This window comes from Octodon degus, unplaced genomic scaffold (assembly GCF_000260255.1).
Source record: "Octodon degus isolate 3935 unplaced genomic scaffold, OctDeg1.0 scaffold00139, whole genome shotgun sequence".
Classification (NCBI taxonomy): Eukaryota; Metazoa; Chordata; class Mammalia; order Rodentia; family Octodontidae; genus Octodon; species Octodon degus.
This window is the reverse complement of record NW_004524715.1, coordinates 7099607-7121977: the sequence shown is the minus strand read 5'-3', so window position 1 is coordinate 7121977 and position 22371 is coordinate 7099607. Positions and strand designations below refer to the sequence as shown.

At 35.1% G+C, this 22371-nt stretch overlaps 1 protein-coding gene across 3 annotated transcripts in view; it reads right to left on the bottom strand.

The window, feature by feature from the left end:
- Positions 1–612: 612 nt before the first annotated feature.
- Mon2 (MON2 homolog, regulator of endosome-to-Golgi trafficking) overlaps positions 613–22371 on the bottom strand; it is a 124690-nt gene continuing 102931 nt past the window's right edge. For 2 of the 3 annotated variants that reach the window (XM_004641638.2, XM_023701707.1), the window contains exons 27-35: positions 20082–20225; positions 19436–19453; positions 19021–19149; positions 16784–16974; positions 15603–15663; positions 13966–14089; positions 10444–10651; positions 7164–7246; positions 613–1697 (exon numbers count right to left, since the gene is read on the bottom strand). In XM_004641638.2, the coding sequence (XP_004641695.1) occupies positions 1534–1697; positions 7164–7246; positions 10444–10651; positions 13966–14089; positions 15603–15663; positions 16784–16974; positions 19021–19149; positions 19436–19453; positions 20082–20225 (1122 nt within the window). In that variant the 3' untranslated portion in view covers positions 613–1533. The remainder of the gene's footprint in view (positions 1698–7163; positions 7247–10443; positions 10652–13965; positions 14090–15602; positions 15664–16783; positions 16975–19020; positions 19150–19435; positions 19454–20081; positions 20226–22371) is intronic. The other variant, XM_004641639.2, reaches the window with a different exon arrangement.

Below are 22371 nucleotides of genomic sequence, written 5' to 3'. Positions count from 1 at the left end.
AATATGATTATTCTGGAGAAATTAAAATTTATAATCACTATTAAAATCAAAAGCCCTCTAGTACATTAAAATAATACCAATATCATTATTATTTCTTACGAAAAAATCAATGTTTTAAACATCTTCATGTCTCCCTCCACATAAGTGATTATGAAAATTTAACTAAGAAGAAAAATATAATAGCATAATTCATTAAATAGAAAATATAGTGAGCTCGATCAATGTCAGTTTTTTTTTTAAAGAAACAAGTGAATACACTCATAGCATTTTTTTTTTCTCCACTGGAATAGGAAAGTGAAACAAAATTAGCATTTTACTCCAGGACAGTAGGCTTACTACACTTTTAAATTCCTGAATACCTCCAAAAGTACGCTTGTCACTGTTTTTGTAACATACATACATACATACACATATGTATATACACACACACACACACACACACACACTTGTGGGAGAGCGTAGTTATTTTTCTGCTTGAGAAGATACTACAAAATGAAGCACAGAAATCAACAAAACCTCACAGGTGAAATTTTAGGCCATCTGAAATCATCGTGCCTGGGTTGTAAATCAAAGACAATGACAAAGTCACAAGAAAAAAAATCAGTAGAAATATAAAATATGAAAAGTCTTTAAAATTCAGACAGCAAATATAAAAACAGACTTAAGCGAAAGCTTGAAGAGATATTTAAAGAAATGAGGTATGATGGAGTCAGTGCTACAATATATCTCAATGTATTAAGTTAATAACCCATATTTCAAAGTTATCTTTCTAAACCAGAAAATTATAAACTATTTGCTTTGTATCCACATGACCTTTCTGGTGTCAAATGTTTAATGATCACTGATAACACATTTAAAATAAGCATGAAGCTAACTGATTACATGGTAAGCTTACCTACACATAAGGCAAATTATAAGTAAAAATGTAATCAAACCATTTTGTATTAATAATAAATACAGCTTCAAGCATTTAACATCATCAATATTTTAAAAATTTAAACAATAAATGCAACTATTTTATACAGAACTGTACTATTTATTATACACACAGGTATATCAGTTCCCTTTGTTTAGAAAGGCTGGTTGTAGATAATATGGAATGTTACAGTACCATCTTGCATAAAATTTTAGTACAATTTTGCACTTGAAAAAGGGTGCAAAAATACCAGCCTAATAAATCTGAATTGAAATATCTTTTCTTTCATTTTAAAAAGTACATCATTAACACATACACCACAAACTGTACATAAGCTCACTTTGAATCACCAATTAAAGATATAGCAGCAGCTCTGCTGTGGCATTCACTGTCCCTCCCGCCAGCCTAACTAATGACTTGCAGGGCTACTCATTCGGAAGCTCTGTTGTTGTATAAGCTTATGATGTGAATTACTGAACCCAGGTAATTACAATTTAAAGGTGGCAAACAACAGCTGCCAAGAATTTTTTTGTAGTAAATGTCCTTCTTACAGCAGACTCAGAAGCATTCTTAAGGATACTATATCTTTCTTCCTTCAAATATGCAAATCCAGCTGGTCAAGATTCTCCATTTTGAACTTTGGATGCTGGTGGATGCATGAAATCCTTAAAGGGAACCAGTGCTTCCTTAAGTGCAGAGCAGACTTCCGAAGACGAGCAGGTGATACATTCTACTAATGTTGGGTATAAGGCAATTACTTGTGCCCAGGTATTGCCATCAACTGTAATGTAAGAAGTATAAGATTATCCAACTAACATAAACAAAATTAATGTCAAATGCAATGGAAGGAAAAAAAACTCTGAAACATGCAGATTGTACCAGCTGTGTGTGTGTGTGTGTGTGTGTGTGTGTGTGTGTGTGTGTGTGTATTTAAAAAATCTTTGGAAGATTTCCTACTATATTTAATAATGCATGGGGAAAATATGGTTGTTGTGTAGAGTTCTCAATACCTCTTATCAAATTTGATAAGGTACATTTTAAATAACTTGTGAAAGCTTTGGAAGCTAATAAAGTAACTCAGAATAACCCAACTTTGCTACTTTCAGTGTAGTTTCCAGAGAATATAGTGTACATCTCAAGAACTGGAAAACATTTTTTTATTCAGTTGTCCACTAAAAATATAAATACTGATATTCCCAGTAATGTCCTTGATACAGTTTCAATTACCAAACATAGAATCAGTTAGTCATAGCCCAGCACTCATCTGCTTTGAAACTCATCAAATCTGGTATGTACTCTTCAATTGTTTTGTATTAGAAGCCCGAGCTTGTCAATGTCCACTGCCCCACACTACCCTATCCATAGCCCAATGGCTTTGTGAAGAAGTGACTAAACTGTTCTCCCGTTCTATACTCACCGGGCCTTCCAGAACCAGGTAAAGACACAAACCAAGGTAATACTATACCTCTTGTATTGTTTGCTAACCTTTAAGGTAAATCACTAGCTTTAGACTCTGGTGAAGAAGGACCAAGTCTGTCTTCCTCACCAAAATCATGACTGACAGGTGCAGCTAAGGTTCTGTTGACTGGACAAAAGTGTTACATCCCAATCGGTTAATAATCCCTTTATACTGTGAGATCACACAATATATTTCTGTTTTCTAAGCATTCATGTAATGATTTTATGGCACTTTGTGGAACACGTCTCAACTCTAGGAGGCAGGATAAACAAAATAAAAAAAAAAATGAGGGCAAAAAGTTTTGATTCTGTTTTCCACCCTAACTCCCTGGTGCCAACTGTACAAAGTTCCTTTTGAAATAAGGGAGAGCTGGTCAGGTCACTCATTTCCCTTGACTGAAACTTCTGCTGTGCAATACAGGATTGTGTATTTCAATCCTTAGTACTTCTTTATTTACTTATTTTTTAAAGCTCCTGGTCAAGTAAGTGTGGCAAATGTTTCATCTGTCTCTCCTTTTGAGGACTAGCAATTCATATGAATTTACTGAGTGCTTATACTAAAAGATCAGATTTAAATTTATCAAATCCAGGATTTCTAAAATAAATATGATTATAGAATTTCTTCCATTCAATATCTAACATCATTCATGATTAATGTTTATTACTTACTATATAGCTTACAAAACCATGAACTGTTCATTAAACCTCTTTGCTAAAACAGATACTGCCACATAGTAAGACTTAAGTCTTGAACACCACTGGTCTAGCAAGTTTAAATACTTTGCCCCCACTGTCTTATTTATTTATTAATTGATTTTTTTGCTTTGTAAGGCGGGTCTCACTCCAGCTCATAGTTCAGGCTGGACTTGAACCCACAGCAAATCTTATTCCTGCCTCAACCTCTGAGTCTTGGGATCACAGGCATGTGCTGCCACACTGGGTGCCCCAGCTGTCATCTGTGAAAATGTCCACTGATCATGTAACACAAGATTATAGAGAACGAAACCCATCGAGAATGTATATATGGAGAATTAACTGATAAACCAATTTTTCATTTATTACAGGAAAAAACAGAAACATATGAACAGGATATCTGAAATAAAATTTCTTTTAATCAAAATATTTTTTTAAGGGTCTGGGAAAATAGCTCAGCAGTCTAAGCATCTGCCTGACAAGTGCAGGGCACGGAGTCTGCTTCCAGGCACCACATGCCACACCAGTCCTGGCAAAAGGGTGCGCTGAGCCAGCCACCAAGACTGGGTGTGGTGGTTCAGGCCTGTAATCCCAGCACTGGGGAGGCTGACAAACAATGATCACTACCAGTCTGTGCTGTGTAGTAGAACCTGTACAAAATAAATAAATAAACAAATAATTTTTAAAAAATATTTTTTAAAAGATTTATCATAAATTTCTGTGGGGGGCTTTATAGTTGAGTATTAAAAAAAATGAAAGCACTGAATGTACTGATAATGAAGTATCTCTATGAATTCCATTAAGCAAAGAAACAAGAAGTTCAAAACAGTAGGTATGATGTAGGGCTACTATGTACATCTGTACACAGAACTGAAGATACTGGAATATATATTTTACGTTTACATAATAAACTTCCACAGGGAAGCGTAAATTAATAAAAATGGTTGCTTATGGTGAGCTAAGAACTGGGTAGATACTGAATAGGGGAAAGACTATCTCAAAACTTTTTCCTGTAAATCTATTTATTTAATTTCTAGTGTGTACCGGGAACTGAGCCCCGGGCCTTTATACCAGTCCTTCATCTACCTCCTTTGCCACTAAAAAACTGAAAGTATAACAAAAGTTCTAAGTAGATTTGGAGTGTACTGGCTCTAAACTTTAATCTCCTGAATCAGACTGAATATGTATAGTCAATATATTTCTGTTGCTAAGTCTGGCTTTTTTGTCTTTTTTGTCTTTTCTCCTTTCTTAAAGGAAGCTTATCATACCTTTCTAATATAATAACACAATCATGTATAGTTTCACTTACATTTTCACTTATGATCACAGGCATAATTCTAAGTCTCTTAAATAGTTTTTACAATTAATTTAGTTGGGTCATCCATTATTATTACACTGCCCTATCCATAGCCCAAAGACTTTGTAACAAAGTGACTGAATTTTCCTCCTCCCTTCATATGTACATGTTTTAATTTTTGACAGTTGCCTAAAGATTACACAAAATAAGGCAAATCTATGTATATAACTATGTGGTTACATTCAGCACATCTCTGACAATAATAAAGAAATTATAATAAATATAGCTTCAAACACTTAATCTTAGAATAGAATAATGTCCTGGTCTATATGAAATCAATGCATGGATTTCCTTCATTGAAAACAATTAAAACATTAAAAAAATTTTTTGGGGGGGTGGATAAACTTAGGACATTGCTGTAGACATTTTCTTAAAAATTTTACCTCACCTTCTTTTCCAGCCTTTGGTTAAAGAAATAAAAGTGGAATGCCTCGTAAGATTTAATATAAGATATATAAGGCTGGGAACATGTTGGCATATGCCAGAAATCCCAGCACTCAGGAGGCTGAGGCAGGAGGATTGCTATAAGTTCAGGGCCAGCCTGGGCTACAAAGTGAATTCAAGGACAGCCTGAACTACACAGTGTATCCCTGTCTTAAAAAGACCAAACAGGGCTAGCCACATAGCTCAGTAGATTAAAACTCCTGCTTTACCAATCTGATTTGAAATTGTCTCATTGATATTTATTTCTCAATAAAATTATGGGAAAAAATAAAATAAATAAAAAACAAAACACCTGCTTAGGCAGGTGCAGTGACCAGGGCTCCATTCCTTCGGCTCTGCCTCTGGGGCATGCTGAGAGGGCAACTGAGACTAGGCATGGTGGCATGCGCCTATAATCCCAGCTATTGGGAGGCTGAAACAGGTGGATCACTATGAGTCCAATCTAGAAGTGACACGCTGTAGACCTTTCCCTAAAATACAAACAAAAAAAAAAAAAAAAAAAAAGAAAGAAAGAAGTTGAGCCAGTGAGATAGCTCAGCAGTCTAAGCGCCTGCTTAGGCAAGCGCAAGGAACAGGGTTCAATTCCTGGTACCACATGCCACACAGGCCTCACCTCTGGGTCTACTGAGCCAGCTATGGAGACCAGGCATGGTGGCGCACACCTGAAATCCCAGCACTGGGGAGGCTGAAACAGGAGGATCACTACTAGTTGGAGCTGCACAGTGAGACACTGTACCAAATACATTTTTTTAAAAAAAGTGCCTAGGGATGGAGCTCAATGGCACAGTATATCTCTAGCATGCATGAGGCCCTACTAGGTTTGACTCCTAGCACCACAAAAAAGTAAACGAACAAAACAAAACAGAAAAACCAATGCTTCTTAAAAGTGTTAGTCTGCTAAAAATAAGCTCATGCTAGAGCACACCACTGTCCTCTTTATAATAGTCTTGTGTAAAAAAAAAAAAAAAAAAGTCAGTTGAATCAAACAGTAACTGTTTGTCTTAGCCTCATAACTCTTAAAACCAATAGCTGGTGCACCAAACCACACTATGAGAAGCAATACTGTAGCGAATTCAAAGTAGTACAAACATTGTTCAAAAAGGCTCTCAAAATGCTTACAAGGTAAGGGGAAGTGAATCATGTACACCTCTAACTGCAATTAAAAATACAGTGCTTCAAAAGAAAAAAAATACAGTGCTTCAAAACAAAGGTACAGATCGAAGTGCTATTTCACTGAAGGCAGAAATCATGTTTAAGGGATTGCCAACAAGGTTCAAAAGAGGGCAGTATTTGAACCAGGGGGACACAGCAGAAAAGACTAAGTGAAAGGCTGGAAAAACTTGGGATGTTTGAGAACTTTAATTTACTGGGACAGGTAGAGCAAATGAAATCTAGTGGGAAATAAAGCATGAACAGAATTGAGTCAGATCGTAGTACTCAGCAACTTGGTAGGAAATGGCAAATGAAAATGGCTTTTTAATTGTTTTGAGGGGATAAGGAAATGAATGATCAGTCTTGCAGTGGAAAAATCATTTCTGAAAATATGGTAAAGAATGCTTTCAGTAGAAATGATCAAGAGAAAGGGAAAACAAATGAAAAGGAACTATAAAAATGACTCCAAGTTACTTATATAGCTCATATTTATAAAGTAAATCAGTGAAAGCAGATGAAAACCTTCTCACCTATTCCAAAACAGTTAGTGATCTTCCACATTAAAAATAATGAAGGGCAGCGACCTGGCGCAGCGGGTCCCGCGCCGGGCTGTAGAGCGCGAGGTCGCCGGTTCGTGCCCCCGTCCCGACTCTTTGGGGCCGGGGAGATGGCTCAGTAGAATAAGCGCTTGCCTGGCAAGGACAAGGACCTGAGTTCAATCCCCGGTTCCGCCAAAAAAAATAAATAAAAATAATGAAATATGAACTGTGTAACATCCTGTAATCAAACCAATTTATTTTTTTCATAAGTCATCTAAACTGCTGTTTAGTTTTACTTAGTTGGCATCTGAATGGAGTTGGTGTTTTGCTGTCATGAGAAATGGAGAAGAAAGCCTAAGGGCTTTTATGTTCCTAAAATTCAGCTAGTTCAATTCCTGGTTCCAGGAAAAGAAAAAAAAAAAAAAAAAAAAAAAAAAAAATTCAGCTAATTTAGCAATAACACAAAAGTATACTATGAGTTACTACTTTTAAGACCGTGATATATTGTATTAACTATTGTTATTCTCTTATTTGACATGAAATGTTTTTCTTCAAAAAAACAAATGTCATAAATTTTAGGATAACTGACCTTCTAAGCACTTACCATTCTCGGGCTGAGTTTTCTTAAGTGAATCAATGAGAGTGCTGACTGCTTTTAAAACAAATATGATTTCTGTTACTTGTTGCCTAAAAGGGAAAATGATTTGTCAAGATTTTTAAATATGCCATGTGCATTTTTAAAATAAAGTTTTTACAAATAGATATACTTTTTAAAAATACTGAACACAACATAGAGCTAATGTTTTAAATTCTTATAAAAGGAAAAAGTATTTCATACCTATTAAATTAAAAAGAAATAATTATATATACTTCAGACAAATCTTACCACAGATTACCAGTTTTAAAAGAAATGCAATCTACTTATGCAAATCTAAATTTATTTGTAAGCTACTCTGCATACTACTTAAAATATTTTATAATACAAGCTTCTAGAAGTTCTCTGTGGGCCTGTCACTTAGCTCAGTTGTTTAAGCGCCTGCTGATGCAAACACAGTCAGGTGCAGAAGTTTAATCCCCAATTCCACATGCCTTACCAGACCTGCCCTTAAGGTAGTATGAACCAGTCAAAAAAAAAAAAAAAATCCTTCTAAAAGTTCTCTAGAATACGTTTTCTTTTCTTTTTTCTTTTTAAGAATGTTTTCTTTTTTTTTTTTTTTTTTAATTTATTTATGTGTGTGTGTGTGTGTGTGTGTGTGTGTGTGTGTGTGTGTGGCCAGCTCAGCCCACCAGGGCACGCACCTAGCTGGTAAGTGGTACTGGGGGATTGAACCGTGGTCCCTGTGCTTTGCTAAGCTTGTTCTAAGTAGGTGCTGTAGACCACTGAGCCATCTCACCAGCCCAAGAATATGTTTTCATTAAAAAAAAAAAAAAAAAAAAAACCTAGGGCCAGCCAAATAGCTCAGCAGATTAAAGCACCTGCAAGTAGGCACAGGGGCCAGGGGTTTCATCCCCAGGTCTGCCTTGCTGGCCCCATTCCCAGGACACGCTGAGATGTCAATTAAGACTGGGTATGGTGGCGTGGTAGTGTGTACCTGTAATCCCAGCTCTTGGGAGGCGTAAACAGGCGAATCACTACAAGCCCGATCTAGTAGTGAGACCCTGAACACCCTTGTAGACCCTTCCCTAAAATACAAAAAAACAAAAATAATAATAAAAAAATAAACTAATCAGTACTAAAAGTAATTTGCCAAAGAGTTAAACAGAAATAATACAATTACTCCCTGGCACATGTCTTACGATGCTGTTTAAAGCACATGCAAAATTACACTGATATTTCTTTAACTAATACAAACAAGAAACATTAGAAATCAACCCTAACTGGCACTATTTTGGGGACATTAACAATGACAAATGGAGAAAAGTAGCTTGATTCCCTTCCAACAAAAATAAACCTCTTCTGCTCCATAGCTCCCCTACTCCCTTCTATCTTGGTATGAATGTTTCCATTCTCTAGGCAGAAATTTTCTCATACTACCATAGAGTACCATTTCAAGTCTTCTTTATAACTATGTGGAAGAGTTGACACATTGTGTCAGCTTGAGAACTGAGAAGTTCCCCAGCTTAACTAGGTGACTCAGCAGGCCCCGGGTCCTCTCTGCAAGCATCCTGAGCTCATGGAAGAGGAAGGCACGGAGATGGTGTGCACAGACAGTGGCACACAGCACAAGAGAGGAAGAGAGGCCTGCTTCCTCCTTTTTTGCTGTTGCTGCTTTTGCTGTCTTCTGCCACTTTCAGCTGTTGTCCCTGTGTCATGCCACCCTGCCTTGGAGCCAGCTGATTATAGACTGAAATTTCTACAAACTGTAAGCTAAATAAACCTTTCCTACTTTAATTTTGGGCTTCAGGTACTTTGGCTCAGAAAAGAGAGAAAAGGAACTAAGACACAATGTAACTGTAATATTGTAGCTTCTTAGAAAACAATTTAGTGGTTATGCACATAGGATAGGCCAATGTGACTGCACAGGACAAGTATGAACAGGGCTCAAAATACTGAAAATAGAAAAAAGGAAAATGCTTCCTGAAATCAAACAATATTACAATCTAATAAATAGGAATAGCCTACAGAAAGCAATTTTATTACATTTCCAAGTACACTTTAACAATGAACTTTGATTAATCAGTTGTTAGCTATATCTATAACTAGATTACTATCAACTATATTTGGCATGAGATTTTTGTTTTACATGTAAATTTGGAAGTTGGGATTTATGTTCTAGAAGTTAAAAATATGCTGGATCCTAAAAAAAATTAAGAATGATTAATATACACTGGTAGTTTAAAAAAAAAAAAAAAAGCAACTACTGGGGCCGGGGAGATGGCTCAGTGGAATAAGCGCTTCCCTGGCAAGGGCAAGGGTCTGAGTTGAATCCCCGGTTCCACTTAAAGGTGTCGCCCTTGTGTCTGCCTCCTCCTGTGTTGCTGCATGGTGGGTTGGCTGACATTAGATCTGTTTGCCTGCTGCCTCCAAAAAGCAACTATTATATGACTACTTTTCATTCATCAAATTAAGAAAGGATAAATGACTAACTGGCAAATCATTTAAAATGCAAAACAAACATGGAGGACAGGGCATTCATACAGTCCTATGGAAAAATACTCAAATGTCTATATTATCTGACAGGTCAATTCCACCTCCAGAAATTTATTATAAAGCAAGTAAGAATGTGAACAAAGACTTAGGGTGAGTGATTCACCTCCCCAGTAGAACCATATGAAACAGAAACCATAGTGATTTTCCTCTTTCCTGATACCTGTGTCCTTTTTCATATTAGTTTGTTTCCTTTGTCTGTTTCATGAACTCTGGGCCATACCCCAGCTCTGACTAGCCTTGGTTTGACAGAAAGGCACAGTACCATTTCCACTGGAACAGCTCAGATACATGAGAAGGACATTAGTAGTATAGGTCGCTGGCTAAATTAAGGAGATTAGATAAAGACAAAATCTAATATATGGCTAGTTGACAAAGAGAAGCCTAGAAATAACTATATAACAACACGTTCTTTGAATATGATTTATCCAGTATCTTCACTAGAGAAAAAACTCTATGAAATTGTACAGATTCACAATTATTTATGTAGAAGTCACCACACAATATGTTTTGGAATTCAAAAATTTGATTCAAAAAGGTCATTTGGAACATATTATATAGCACTTAACCTACAAGGATCTGAAAAAGCACCCCAAAATAGAACACATTAATGTATCTGTGATGAGATCTAGAAATATTTACACTCTCTGGGATAAATAAAACTGTAATGAACAGCTTCAGATTAGTCTAGCTCATTTATGAAAACACTTGGTTTTTTAGACAGCAAAATACATACCTTGGAAGAGGGCATTTACCACTCAATCTTTCATCCTCCATATAGCGACGGAGAACATCCTGAGACCTCTTTAAAAGCACCGAGAGTGCCATTCGTGAGATGTAGCCTTCCTGAGGTGTTGTGACCTTATTACTGAAGGAAAACTGAAGCAATGTTTCAAAACACATTTTAGAAAATTCTTCTCTCAAACGAATATCAATCTCTGCTTCTGTAAAATTAATTTTTGATGGTTAATAAAACATTATATCAATTCTAGCAAACTAGGACTAGAAGAAAATTCTCAATTTCATGAAAGACATGTATGAATAACCTATGCATGCACATATACATGTAAAATTTTCTTCCTCATAAGATCAAAAACAGCTAAGGCTGCGGTCTACCCTCACCACTTTTTTTTTTTTTTTTTTTTTTTGGAGAACCAGGGATTGAACTCAGGCCCTTGCACTTGCCAGGCAAGCGCTTATTCTACTTAGCCATCTCTCAGGCCCCCCTCACCACTTTTTGATGGGTCAAACTTGCAATAAAAGTATTTTTTTCCTCCCCTCTTGGCAACATCTTTTCAGAAACATAACCTTCTGCTCTAATTGTCCAGTTGTGCTGCCTAGCAGTAACATGAAAGCAGTCCACGGCCATCACCCTGGGGATTGCTTCCATGTTCCCTTGTGTTAGGAACCTTTTGCCTTCTTGGCTTATCTTTTTGTTATCATGGAGCATATTGTGAAGTTATCTTCCTAAGAAAGAATTGAACAGACCTATTATTTGAGACCTATTATTTCTGCAAATGTTTTACTGCGATACCCCAAAAACATGGTAGCTTGCAATATCACCATCATCAGAGCATTTGTTAAAAAATGTGAGTTCTCAATGATCCATCCTTATTTTCCTGAAGCAGAACCTTTGGCATATAGCTTGTCTTCCATTTGCAGTTTGCTGAAATTTGAGGATGACTGGTCTATGTTCATATCTGGCCAACAGTGTACCTACATCCGAAAATGCCAATTTTTTATTTATAACTCTTAAGATCACTGTTTTATGTCTTAAGCATTCAGCATTGTACTGAGAATTCTAATGTCATTTTGAAATTTTTTTGGGGGGAGGATCTTTTATGATCTTTTCTTTATCACAAGTATTTTGATATTTCACAATTATATGCATTATTGAGCATCTATGTCTTCTACTGTTCAGGATTGTAAGTGAGCATTTTTAATCAGGAAGTGTATTTCTTCAGTTTGTTTATCTGATAGTTACTTCTAGATTTTTTTTTTCTGTCTTTCAGAAAGACCAATTGTCAGATGCTGGAACAACAGTTTTAGCTTATTTCTCGGTCTTCATTTACTTTTTACTTCTTAACCCATCCGTGTTTTGGATTTAATTATATTTTCAGGTTTATTTCCTAAGGCTTTATTCCAATCTTTCACTGAATTCATTTCAGCTATCATGTTTTTAGTGTTTCTGAATTCTTTCTTGTTAAGAGTCCTATTTCATAACATTTTTTGTTTCATGTGAAACCTTTTTCTCCTTCTGAGCTTCCTAGTAGTACTGTGTTTTTACATTTTCTACAGTCCTGCATCTCATCTGCCCCCTTCCAGTTTCTTTTAGTCCCTTGTCATTGTTCACCCTTTCTCTTTCACATCTGAGAACTTCTGCAGTCAGCTCATACTTCACAGTGGAAGTCCAAAATGTTTACTGGAACCTCTGTGTTCTTAGGTTGGTCTTGATTAGCAAGGAATGACTTTGGATGTATGTTGTTAAAGAAAACTCAAAGACCAAGCTAAGAAAAATTTGTTCTTTACAATAATGTTGACAGAAAATGCCCATGAACCTTTTTTTCTATAATATTTAAAGATTTATTTATTTATTTGGTACAGGGTCTTGCCATGCAGCTCTGGCTCGTAGTGATCCTGCTGTCTCAGCCTCCCCCGTGCTGGACTTACAGGTGTGCCCTACTATGTTTGGTTTTGCTGGCTGACACAGTGTGCCTTCGGTTCTGGGGATGGCATGGCACGTGGTACCTGGGATTGAATCTAGGTCTTTGCGCTTGCCAAACAGGAGCTTATGCCTCTCTACTATCTCCCCAGCCCCTCTAGGAATCTTTTTTTTTTTTTTTTTTTTTTGTGGAACCAGGGATTGAACTCAGGCCCTTGCACTTGCCAGGGAAGCACTTATTCCACTGAGCCATTTCCCCAACCCCTCCAGGAACCTTTTTGTCTTGGCAAATTTAGTACTATAAACAGCAAAAAGTATTACCAGGAAATGGTCACAAAAAGTATTACTTGAAATTCAACCCTCATTTACCTTAGGATTTTTGTACCTAATTCTTAATGTATATTTTATTAAAATTATCTAGGAAAAAATTTACACATTCTTAATCAGAAGAATTATTAATTATATTAATATAAGTGGAATTCAATTTTTTCTCTGAGATTCTCATGTTTATTAAATTTGCATGTTAAATTTGCCAGTTTTTAAGATTGTCAGGGCTAGGAAAAGAACTAATTTGTGAAGTACTGCAAGTAGTAAGAGAGACCTCTAGTGGTCAGACTATATACATTAATACTGCTACAATAGGAAACACTAAATTCTGAAAACTGGTATGCACTGTACAAATTTATAATCTTTAAACTATTTCAAAGAAAATTCAAATTATGATCCCACAGTTAATTTACAATTTGAAAACAGGTTTATATAAAAGAAATAAAAAGGCCAAATGTGGTGGGTGGCACACACCTACGATCCCTGCACTTGGGAGGTTGAGCTTGGGCTACAAAGTGAGTTCAAGACCCGCATGAAGTGCACAGTAAAACCCTATCTCAAGAAAATAAAACAAAACAAAGCAAAATGAAACAAACTTCAAAAAACAACTTATATATAAGCATTTAACTAAGGCAAATGATATAATAAAGATAATTTAATTCTTGTTAAGTATGAATTTAGCTTTTATCCCTTAGAATGTGGACAATTTTTTTCAACTATGTAAAGACACTTACACTTTTTCTAATAGAGAAATACCTATCCACACAAATATTTAGAGAATTAAGAGAGAACATTCTCACATAACATTTCATACATAGCAGCTATCCACGAAATGTTCACGCCACAAATGTTAAAGAGTTTTATTCTTTCCCAATAGTCCTGAAAAGCTGGTATAATATCTTCACCTTAAAGACCATAAAACTGATGTTTAAGAGAATTTGAACAATATATCCAACGGCAGAACATATCTCCATTTTTTTTCCTAAATTATACTGCCTTCCAATGACCTATGACTCCACAAAGCTGGTAACTTCTCAGCCTGCATAGCTTCATTCAATCTGTAAGTGCTATGCAATACAATTAATCAGGACTAGCAAGCAAATACAATGCCCACAGGATATTCATACTTTTCCTTATAGAGCTTATTATCCTATTGTTACATTCTTAAAAATTGCCCCTCTAATTTGTATTTACCATAATCATAGGATTAAACATTTCATGTCAGCTTCAAGATTCCCTAATACCCAGAAGATGACCAGAATAACATACCTGTAAATGAAGAGGGTTGCGAATGTATTGAGCCCTTGTTAAGCATCGTCATTATCTGACCAACAAATTCCTCAGGAATAAAATTGGCATAAGGTAGTACCTCAGTGCTGATCAGCTGAACTACCTAAAAGGGGGAGGGTGTCAAACACAGAACACTGTTTTTCCAGAAAAAGGCTAGCTCAAATTATAATTTCTGGAGTAAAATCTAAATATTATTTTAAAAGTAAATTTATTAAAGAGTCCTCCTTGGTAGAAGTACATGGACACTTTAATGTTAACATATAAGATGACCACTAGTCTGTTTCCCTCATCTCTCCAATTACGAAAGAGGCAGTGGTGTAAATGTTTACTGTAACCCCATATTCAGAAATGTTTTGACACAGAATTACAAACAGTTACTGAGACAAATGGGATGAAACTTAGCTGTTTCAGTGCAGTACCCAAAGTTAAGATTTAATCATTTCTTTTTGCCAGAAACTATGAATTACAAAGGAAATAAAAGCTATAATCACTTTTCTCAAACACCTTTGTAACTTAAATATAGCTTAGTATTACCTATTAATAAACTATAGATTTTACCAAGTTTATCTCTAGTTTACAAGTTTTAATAAGGTAGATACTATATAAAACATAGTATAGGCTTTTTTTTTTCCCCATGGAACAGGGGATTGAACTCAGGCCCTTGTGCTTGCCAAAGAAGTGCTTATTCCACTGAGCCATCTCCCCAGCCCAGTATATAGGCCTTTTAAACATATATTTTAAATGATTTTTTATTTGATTTACTTAGATGTTCCCCTACCTTAAAAAAAAAAAAAAAAGACTACCACCAGTAAAAAAAAACCCACAACTGAAAAAAAAGAAAAATACAGTCCATTTCTTCAAGCTTCATTTATAATACTCAAAATATACTGTTTTAAAAATACTTTTTTGCCTTAAGAATTTATCATGTTGTATATGAAGATGGTTAAAAAAATTTTTTTTAATCTTTTATTTATTTGGTACAGGGTCTTGCTACGCAGCTTGGACTCATAGTGATCCTCCTGTCTCAGCCTACCCAGTGCTGGGATTACAGGCATGCGCCATCACGCCCAGTCTCAATGGCAGGCACGGCGATCGAACACAGGTCCTTGCGCTTGCCAGGCAGAAGCTTAGACTGCCAAGCTATCTCCCTGCCCATAGATGGCTAAAATTGAAGCAACCAGAGTAGTCTGATCTATAGACAGACATCTGATTTGCCACACAGGAAAGTAAACTCCCAAATCCACACTCATTGATTGATGGATTTCTTTTAGTGAACTAACTTGCTTTGTAAACAAACCCAACTAAATATTTAGGTAGCATGAACTTGTATACAACTATAAGACAGCAACCTAGCGCAGCGGTTTTCGCGCCGGGCTCTAGAGTGCGAGGTCACCGGTTCGTGCCTCCGTCCTGAACTTGTATACAACTATAACTAAGGAAGTTATTTTTAAAATGTTAGTGACTAAAAATCAATCTTTTACCTTTGAGAGTTTCCATGCTTTTTAGATTCAGTCTTACTATGTTACCTTATTCTTTCAGCAATTTATAGTTTCAACAATTCTACTATTTGGTTCTTACAAATGATCACAGGAAAATGTATTGAATAGCTTCCTTACCTCAACATCAATACTTTCATTTCTTTGAAACTCTTGAATAGAGAGATTATCTGGAGGTATGCTAAAGAATATAAACAAAATATTTTTGACTTTTAAAGGTAAAATACTCTGAGGGATAAATAAAATATGTATAAATAGCATGCAAATTCTTTTTCGCACCCAGGTTGGGACATGCAAATATGAAATTCCAACTATAAAATGCTTGGTCCAAAGTAAATTAAAAATGTGTAGAAGTAAACTTCTTTCAGTACTATGAAAGAAAAGTACAACTATTATATCATGTGTAACTACAGCTAAAATACCATTATGATACTTAAATTCACTTACTGTGCATTGACTTAAGAGACCTCAACTAAATTGCTAAATTCTTTACTCAGAGACAGCCTGTTAATCACTAATTTGTAATAACTGCAATACATTAAAGTTTTTTTACAGTAACAATAGAGAATATCTACCCAAAAAAGAGGACTCAGATTTTCTAAAACAAAACATTGTTCTAACAAAAACTGAAATTAATAGTTCTGAGAAAAGAAAGATGGGGTCTAGATTCCGGTCCATCAAATCAGTAAAGTAGCCATAAAACTGTTTTTCAGTTTTGTGCATTTTTTTCTTAAACTATGTACTTATGACAGCCTTCAATGATGTTCAAAGCCATTCTTTTCTTCTAGTTGATTCTGACTTTATCTGTATTGTCTTTGTTATTATGTTCTTGCCAAAGCAACTTTGAGGACAAAAGTGCTATGAAGCATCACAGAGAAATATAGTCATTCACAAGGTCTTAAGTATGAACTAGGTTAAAGGATTTTAGAATGTCTCAATATAAAAAAAAATAGTGATTTTCTAAAATTGTTCCTATTGTAAAGCCAAATGAACCCCAGATTTAAGAAGTATCTTACCTCTATTAAGTTGAAAATCAGTTTTACATTTTGATACATTCATATAATCTTATAGATAAGATTCCTACCTTATAACCAACAACACTGAAAAGAACATGAAACTCCATTGCTCATGAATATGTTCCAGTGGATAAATACCTACACTGTGACATTCTGTACAGAAGTTAGCAACCCTACTAAGTACTTTGTTAATGAATCAGAATAAAAACCTTTTTCAGAACAACTGTAAATATAATGTGCTACTTCCTAAAAGACTGTCTTATTTTTTAAAAGTAGTAAGCTGACCTTTTAGTGAAGAGAAAGTCCTCAAAAGTGTTGGCTAGTTCTGGCCACATACTGTCAAATTTTCCAGAAGAAGCATGCTGCCGGGCAACAGGGAGCCCAATAGAAAGAACTTTGAGGAGAGAAGATACTGCTAGCTTCCACGTGCTTTCAGAAGGGCAGGAATACTTCAAACTGAGGGGAACCCTAAGAGTCTGAAAATAAATATGGTGTAAGAAAAATATTAATTAAAACAAACACAACTTTACTTTAAAACAAAATGCCAAACCAGAGAGAAAAAGTAATAGCATAGGTAGAGGGTGCTATTTTCTAGAGTGATGCTCAGATACGGTCTTCAAATCCTACTTCCTGGAAACACACACACACACACACATACACACACACACACACACACACGTACACTGATTGAGTGAGCGAGTGACTAGATACTAGGAATTTAATCCAGGCCTTGCACATGCTAAGCACATGCCAAGCACATGTCCTACCACTGAGCTACACACACAACCACAAGAGATTAAATTCTTTCTCCATCTTTTAAAAAAATGACTCCAAATAAAAAACTTTTTTGAAACTCGGTTTTTTCATCACAAATATAATAGTATTATCTAAAAGGTTAAGAGTAAAAGTAGGAAAATTAGAATTTTGTAGCTTTTTAGACATATCTCTTATACTGTGGCCTCCCTAAATGGAACTTCTCAACATTTCTTGAAAACATACCATAATATTTTATACTGCTTAATTCACCTATAATGCTTCTTTCTTCCTTTTTATATAGCAAACTTTTACTCCTTCAACTGTTACATTTATTTAGCCCAAATCTTTTTAGCAGTTAAATTACTTTTTTGTGCATGGTGAAGAACATTTTATTCAGCACTGGCTACTTGGCAAGGATCATTAAGTAAATATTCAGTGATTTTATTAGAGATAAGACATAAATGTTATTAGTGTTATCCTTCTTTCACAGATAAGAAACACTGTTAAACAGTCTATTTACTCAACATTATAGCAGCAGGTAAACAGCAGAGCACTATTCCAAGTCTGGTCTACCTGAATGAGCTATCTCCACTTTCGTCTTGGCCTAGCACTCAGCACACTACATTACTGTTTGCCTTTCTCTCCTTTTTTGTATTATTAAAAATAAGAATTATCTTGTTCAAATTATTAAAAAAAGAATTATCTTGTTCACTTTCTTATTTCTAGCATTTAGTTAGTACCTAGTAATAGAAATGCCTACAAATATTCAATAATTGAAGAGAGAAGGGAGAATTTTGATCAGGTACGTGGAGAAGGGGAAAAAAGTATCTCAAAAAGTGACGAAAGATTTTTAAGAAGGCAGAAGTACTAAAATTCCATAGAGGAGATAAAGAGCTAGAAAAGGACTTTGGATATACAGATTTAAAGCTTGGAAAAGCAGCTTCAATTAAATAATGAGGACATAAGCCAGCCTACAGTAAACTAACAGTGAGTGGTGGCTCCGCGAACTACAAGCTGTATAACAGAGTTTGAAAATAAAGAGAAGCTAAAAGAAGATGGTAATTTAAGTAGAAAATACAGTTAAGAGAGTTCTGTGTAGCACAAAGTATAAAATGCTATAACAAGAAAATCAAAGACTCACTAATAAAGAAAGGTGAGATGGAAGAATATAGATAAAAAGGGTAAATCTTGGAACACAGACAGGTCTTTTCCTTGACAGGAAAACTCACAGTACTTTGTATTTACTTAGCAAACAGCAGGCATACATGTGCTAGACAGACAGTGAAGTTAAAGTTTGTCCTTCAAAGTGCAGAAGAAAACAAAAAATGAGTAATGAGACATAATTAAATGGAGATACATTTTTTAAATGTCCAAATGCTAAGAAACTGGCCTAAATGACATAGCAGTCTGCAGGACCAGTTAAACCCATGAGCTGCATTGTGAATTTCTTCTTGCACCTTCACTACTTCTATTTCCGAGAAACCTTCATACTCTCCTAAGAAACAGGACCTTTGCTGCCTTACTGGCAAAATTTAAGACACACATTTACTGCACTTTTAAAAAATATATATTTTTCATCAGAAAGACCGTCTCATAGTTTAGAAAAAATGGCTTGGTAAATATAATTCATGAATATTGAGGACAGTCACTATAAATAGTAATATAATTATTTCCCACTTATTTCAAAATAATCATATGTTACTTAAAGAACCACTTCAATAATATTGTCATCATTGAAAAATGTAGAAATGAAAACAAAAAGATACCTTAATAATATTCTGGAGAACTTTCTCATTCACCACTGCTTTATGACAGGCTGTTTTTTGGTATAAATCCACAACTACTTCTAAAGACTTTTCAGCAAACGGTACATAATTCAAGGCTACCCATTCTGCCTAGAAAGTAATATTTTTACATGGAGTTAAAGATAAATAGAATTAAAGGAAATCATACTGTTTTCAAGAAGAAAGCTTCTTTTTTTTAAAGTTTAGACTTTGGTTTTAGGTCAGATAATATTACATGCAAAGTTTTCAAGTATCTCTTCATGAAAAATAATTTTTATCCAGGCAAAAGTTTAAAATTATCAGAAGAAGAATATATAGAGCATTCTATGAAGAACTGGGAAAGATGTATTTTACTTGTTGCCAATAGGTTAGGACAATTTTAGGAAATTTAACTCACCGGTGCAAATAGTTGGATCTATTGTGATTCCATTGTGTTGCAAGACAAATAGAATGAGAAAAGTTAATACATATTGAAACTACTTCTGGGATTATATAAAATTATAATTTTTATGTTGAGTGAACAAAATCAGCATGTGCACATTTAGAAATTTACTTTTCCCCTAAGCCAAAATGAAGTTAAAATTTGCCTACTATGGTCACAAAAATATTTTATGTAAAATCCAACTAAATTTCACACCAGTAGTGCACAATTTCTCATTCAGTACACACAGATTTCTTCATCTTGCATTGTGATGTGTATTTTAGGTAAACTCAGGCTTAGGGATTTGGAAACCAGTTTGTAGCGAGACAGGGAGGTCATGAAAAAGATACAAAGGAACTTCGGTTTTTCAAGAACTATGTACTATAGGTTAACCTGAAAGGTCAAACTTTATCAAGGACCACCTGGGAGAGAAAAGTCATAAATAAGAGAAAAGGAACATAGAAATGGTTTTCCAAATGTATTTTTGTTAGGCTTAAACTGTTTTAACAGACCAGATACAAACATGTGTAAATAAAACACTTTTGAGAAGATCAAAGTCTATCTTAAGTGGAACTAAGAGTCATGAAATCTTACAGAATAAATATAATTTATACTAAGTTACCTGGTTGTACTTTGCATTTGCTATGTGTTTTGTTTCTAGTTGTCCATACTGTGGAGGTTTACAGGAAAATTCTACAAATGCCAACAATTGATCAAATATAGCTGGATACATTATCTGCATGTTTTCTGGTCCTACACAGATGGCCTATAAAAGTAAAATAGAAACATTAGAATGCATAATCAGAACTTCAATAAATTCTTCACTGTGTATGCACTAGTTTAACCAAAATAAAAACTACTATTTTGGGTATTCCATCTTTTATATACCTTTGACATTTAAACTGTCTGAAACTATTATTGAATAAATAGCCTATGAGTCACTAGGAGTCCAAGCTGTGTAGCAGGACCCTGTATCAAATAAATAAATAAAAGCCATGTTGTTATGTTGAGCTGTGGGGGACTCACGTCAATAATTTCTGACATTGCCAATTAAACAGAAGACCCAATGCTATTATGGGCTTCTGTACTCTTTTAGAATATTTTGCTGAGTTTACACACCTATAATATTCAACAACAGAACTTAAAAAAAAATTGGGGTATAACTATGAATGTCCATTTTGTATCTGTGTATTCAAAGTGGTTGGGATAGATATATAGTTGCATTCTCTTAATGAATAGAATGATTTTTTCTAATGGTGTTTGTAAGTAGGATCACAAGTCTGCATCTTGTACAGCAATTAACCACTAAGAAGAATATATGCAGTGTATTATTTGTTGAAACTGTACTTTTGATTTGATTTGAAACTGTCTCATTGCTATATGTTTATCAATAAAACTTTGAAGAAAAAAAAAAAAGAAAAAAAATAAATAAATTATTTTTAAAAATAGCCTAAAAGTCTTCTGATCCATAACCCAATTCTCAAAACTGTGAATATGTAATCTTTCATACAAAAGAGCATGCAATTGTGACTGGGTTAAGGATCAGGCTGGGAGGTGTCCTCAGATTAGCTAGAGGGGCTCCACATAACTGCAAAGCTCCTCATCGAAGGGAGGCAAAAAAATGAAAGCCGGAAAAAGGAGCTATAAAGACAGAAGCGATGGCTTGAGTGATGTCCTCTGAAGGCAGTGGAAGACATCACGAGCCACAGATGCAGCCGGGCTCCAGAAGGGGAGAAGGCTGGGAAACGTAACTCTTCTCCTGAGCCTCTAGAAGGAACAGCACTCTAGACACTAACTTATTGTCCCCTTAAGACATTTCAGACTTCTCATCTTCATAACTGTTAAGATAATAAGTGTTATTTTTTAAATGCTTTTTAGTCAGTGTGATTGGTAACATAATACACTAGGAAAGGGGCAAGCACTTAAAGAGACCAAGGCAGTCCTGAGGCTCAGCACTCTGATCCTCCATTCACTAATACAGCTACCTGACGCTGCACTGACTCTGGCTTCTATCTAAATATCAGTTCATTGACATGAGAGATGCACCATGTCTGATCCATTGATATTAACAGTCATGTGCCTTATAACTAGGAAAGTAAGTCATTTATGAAAATGTTTCTAAAATAAATTATAAATTAATTTTTAATGGACTATGTGAATTAAATATCTGATGTCTCTGAGGGTATATATGTATCTGATGTAAAACAAGTAAAATGTTCTAATGTAAAATGGTGAAATAACAGTATTGCCTCAAATTATTTGAAAGAATAAAATGTATATCTGGACATTGTAGATTTTAATTACAATACTTCAAATACATTTAAGTACTCAAAATACATCTTACTTGCATATACATATGCAAATATATATGTATATATTTGAATTAGATTAGTACGTATTTGCAATACATGTGGCTCAGGCTGACATATTTTTTCTAGACACCAATACATTTTCTTCTTGTAATGATTTTCTCTATGGCAGAAATATTTAAGGGTATCAAAATAAAAACACACAATTACTCTACACTTAAGAGGGTACTTTGACCTGGGCACGGAGAACACCTGTAATCCCAGTACTTACGAGGCTGAGGCAGGAGGAAAGGCTCAAGAAAGAGACTGGCCTGGGATACAGGGTGAGATCAATGTCACTATATAATAAGACCCTATCTTTGGAAAAAAAAAAAAAAAAAAAGTGTATTTTGAGTGTATTCTCAAATAATGAAACCAAAATTCAAAGCATTCATTTGTGGTTTTATGATGTTGGGCCTTGCCCATGCTAGGAAAGCATTTAAAATGTTTAATTTTATTTATTTACTTGGTACAGGGTCTCACTACGCAGCTTGAACGCATAGAGATCCTCCAGTCTCAGCATACCCAGCACTGGGATTACAAGTGTACACCACTATGCCCAAT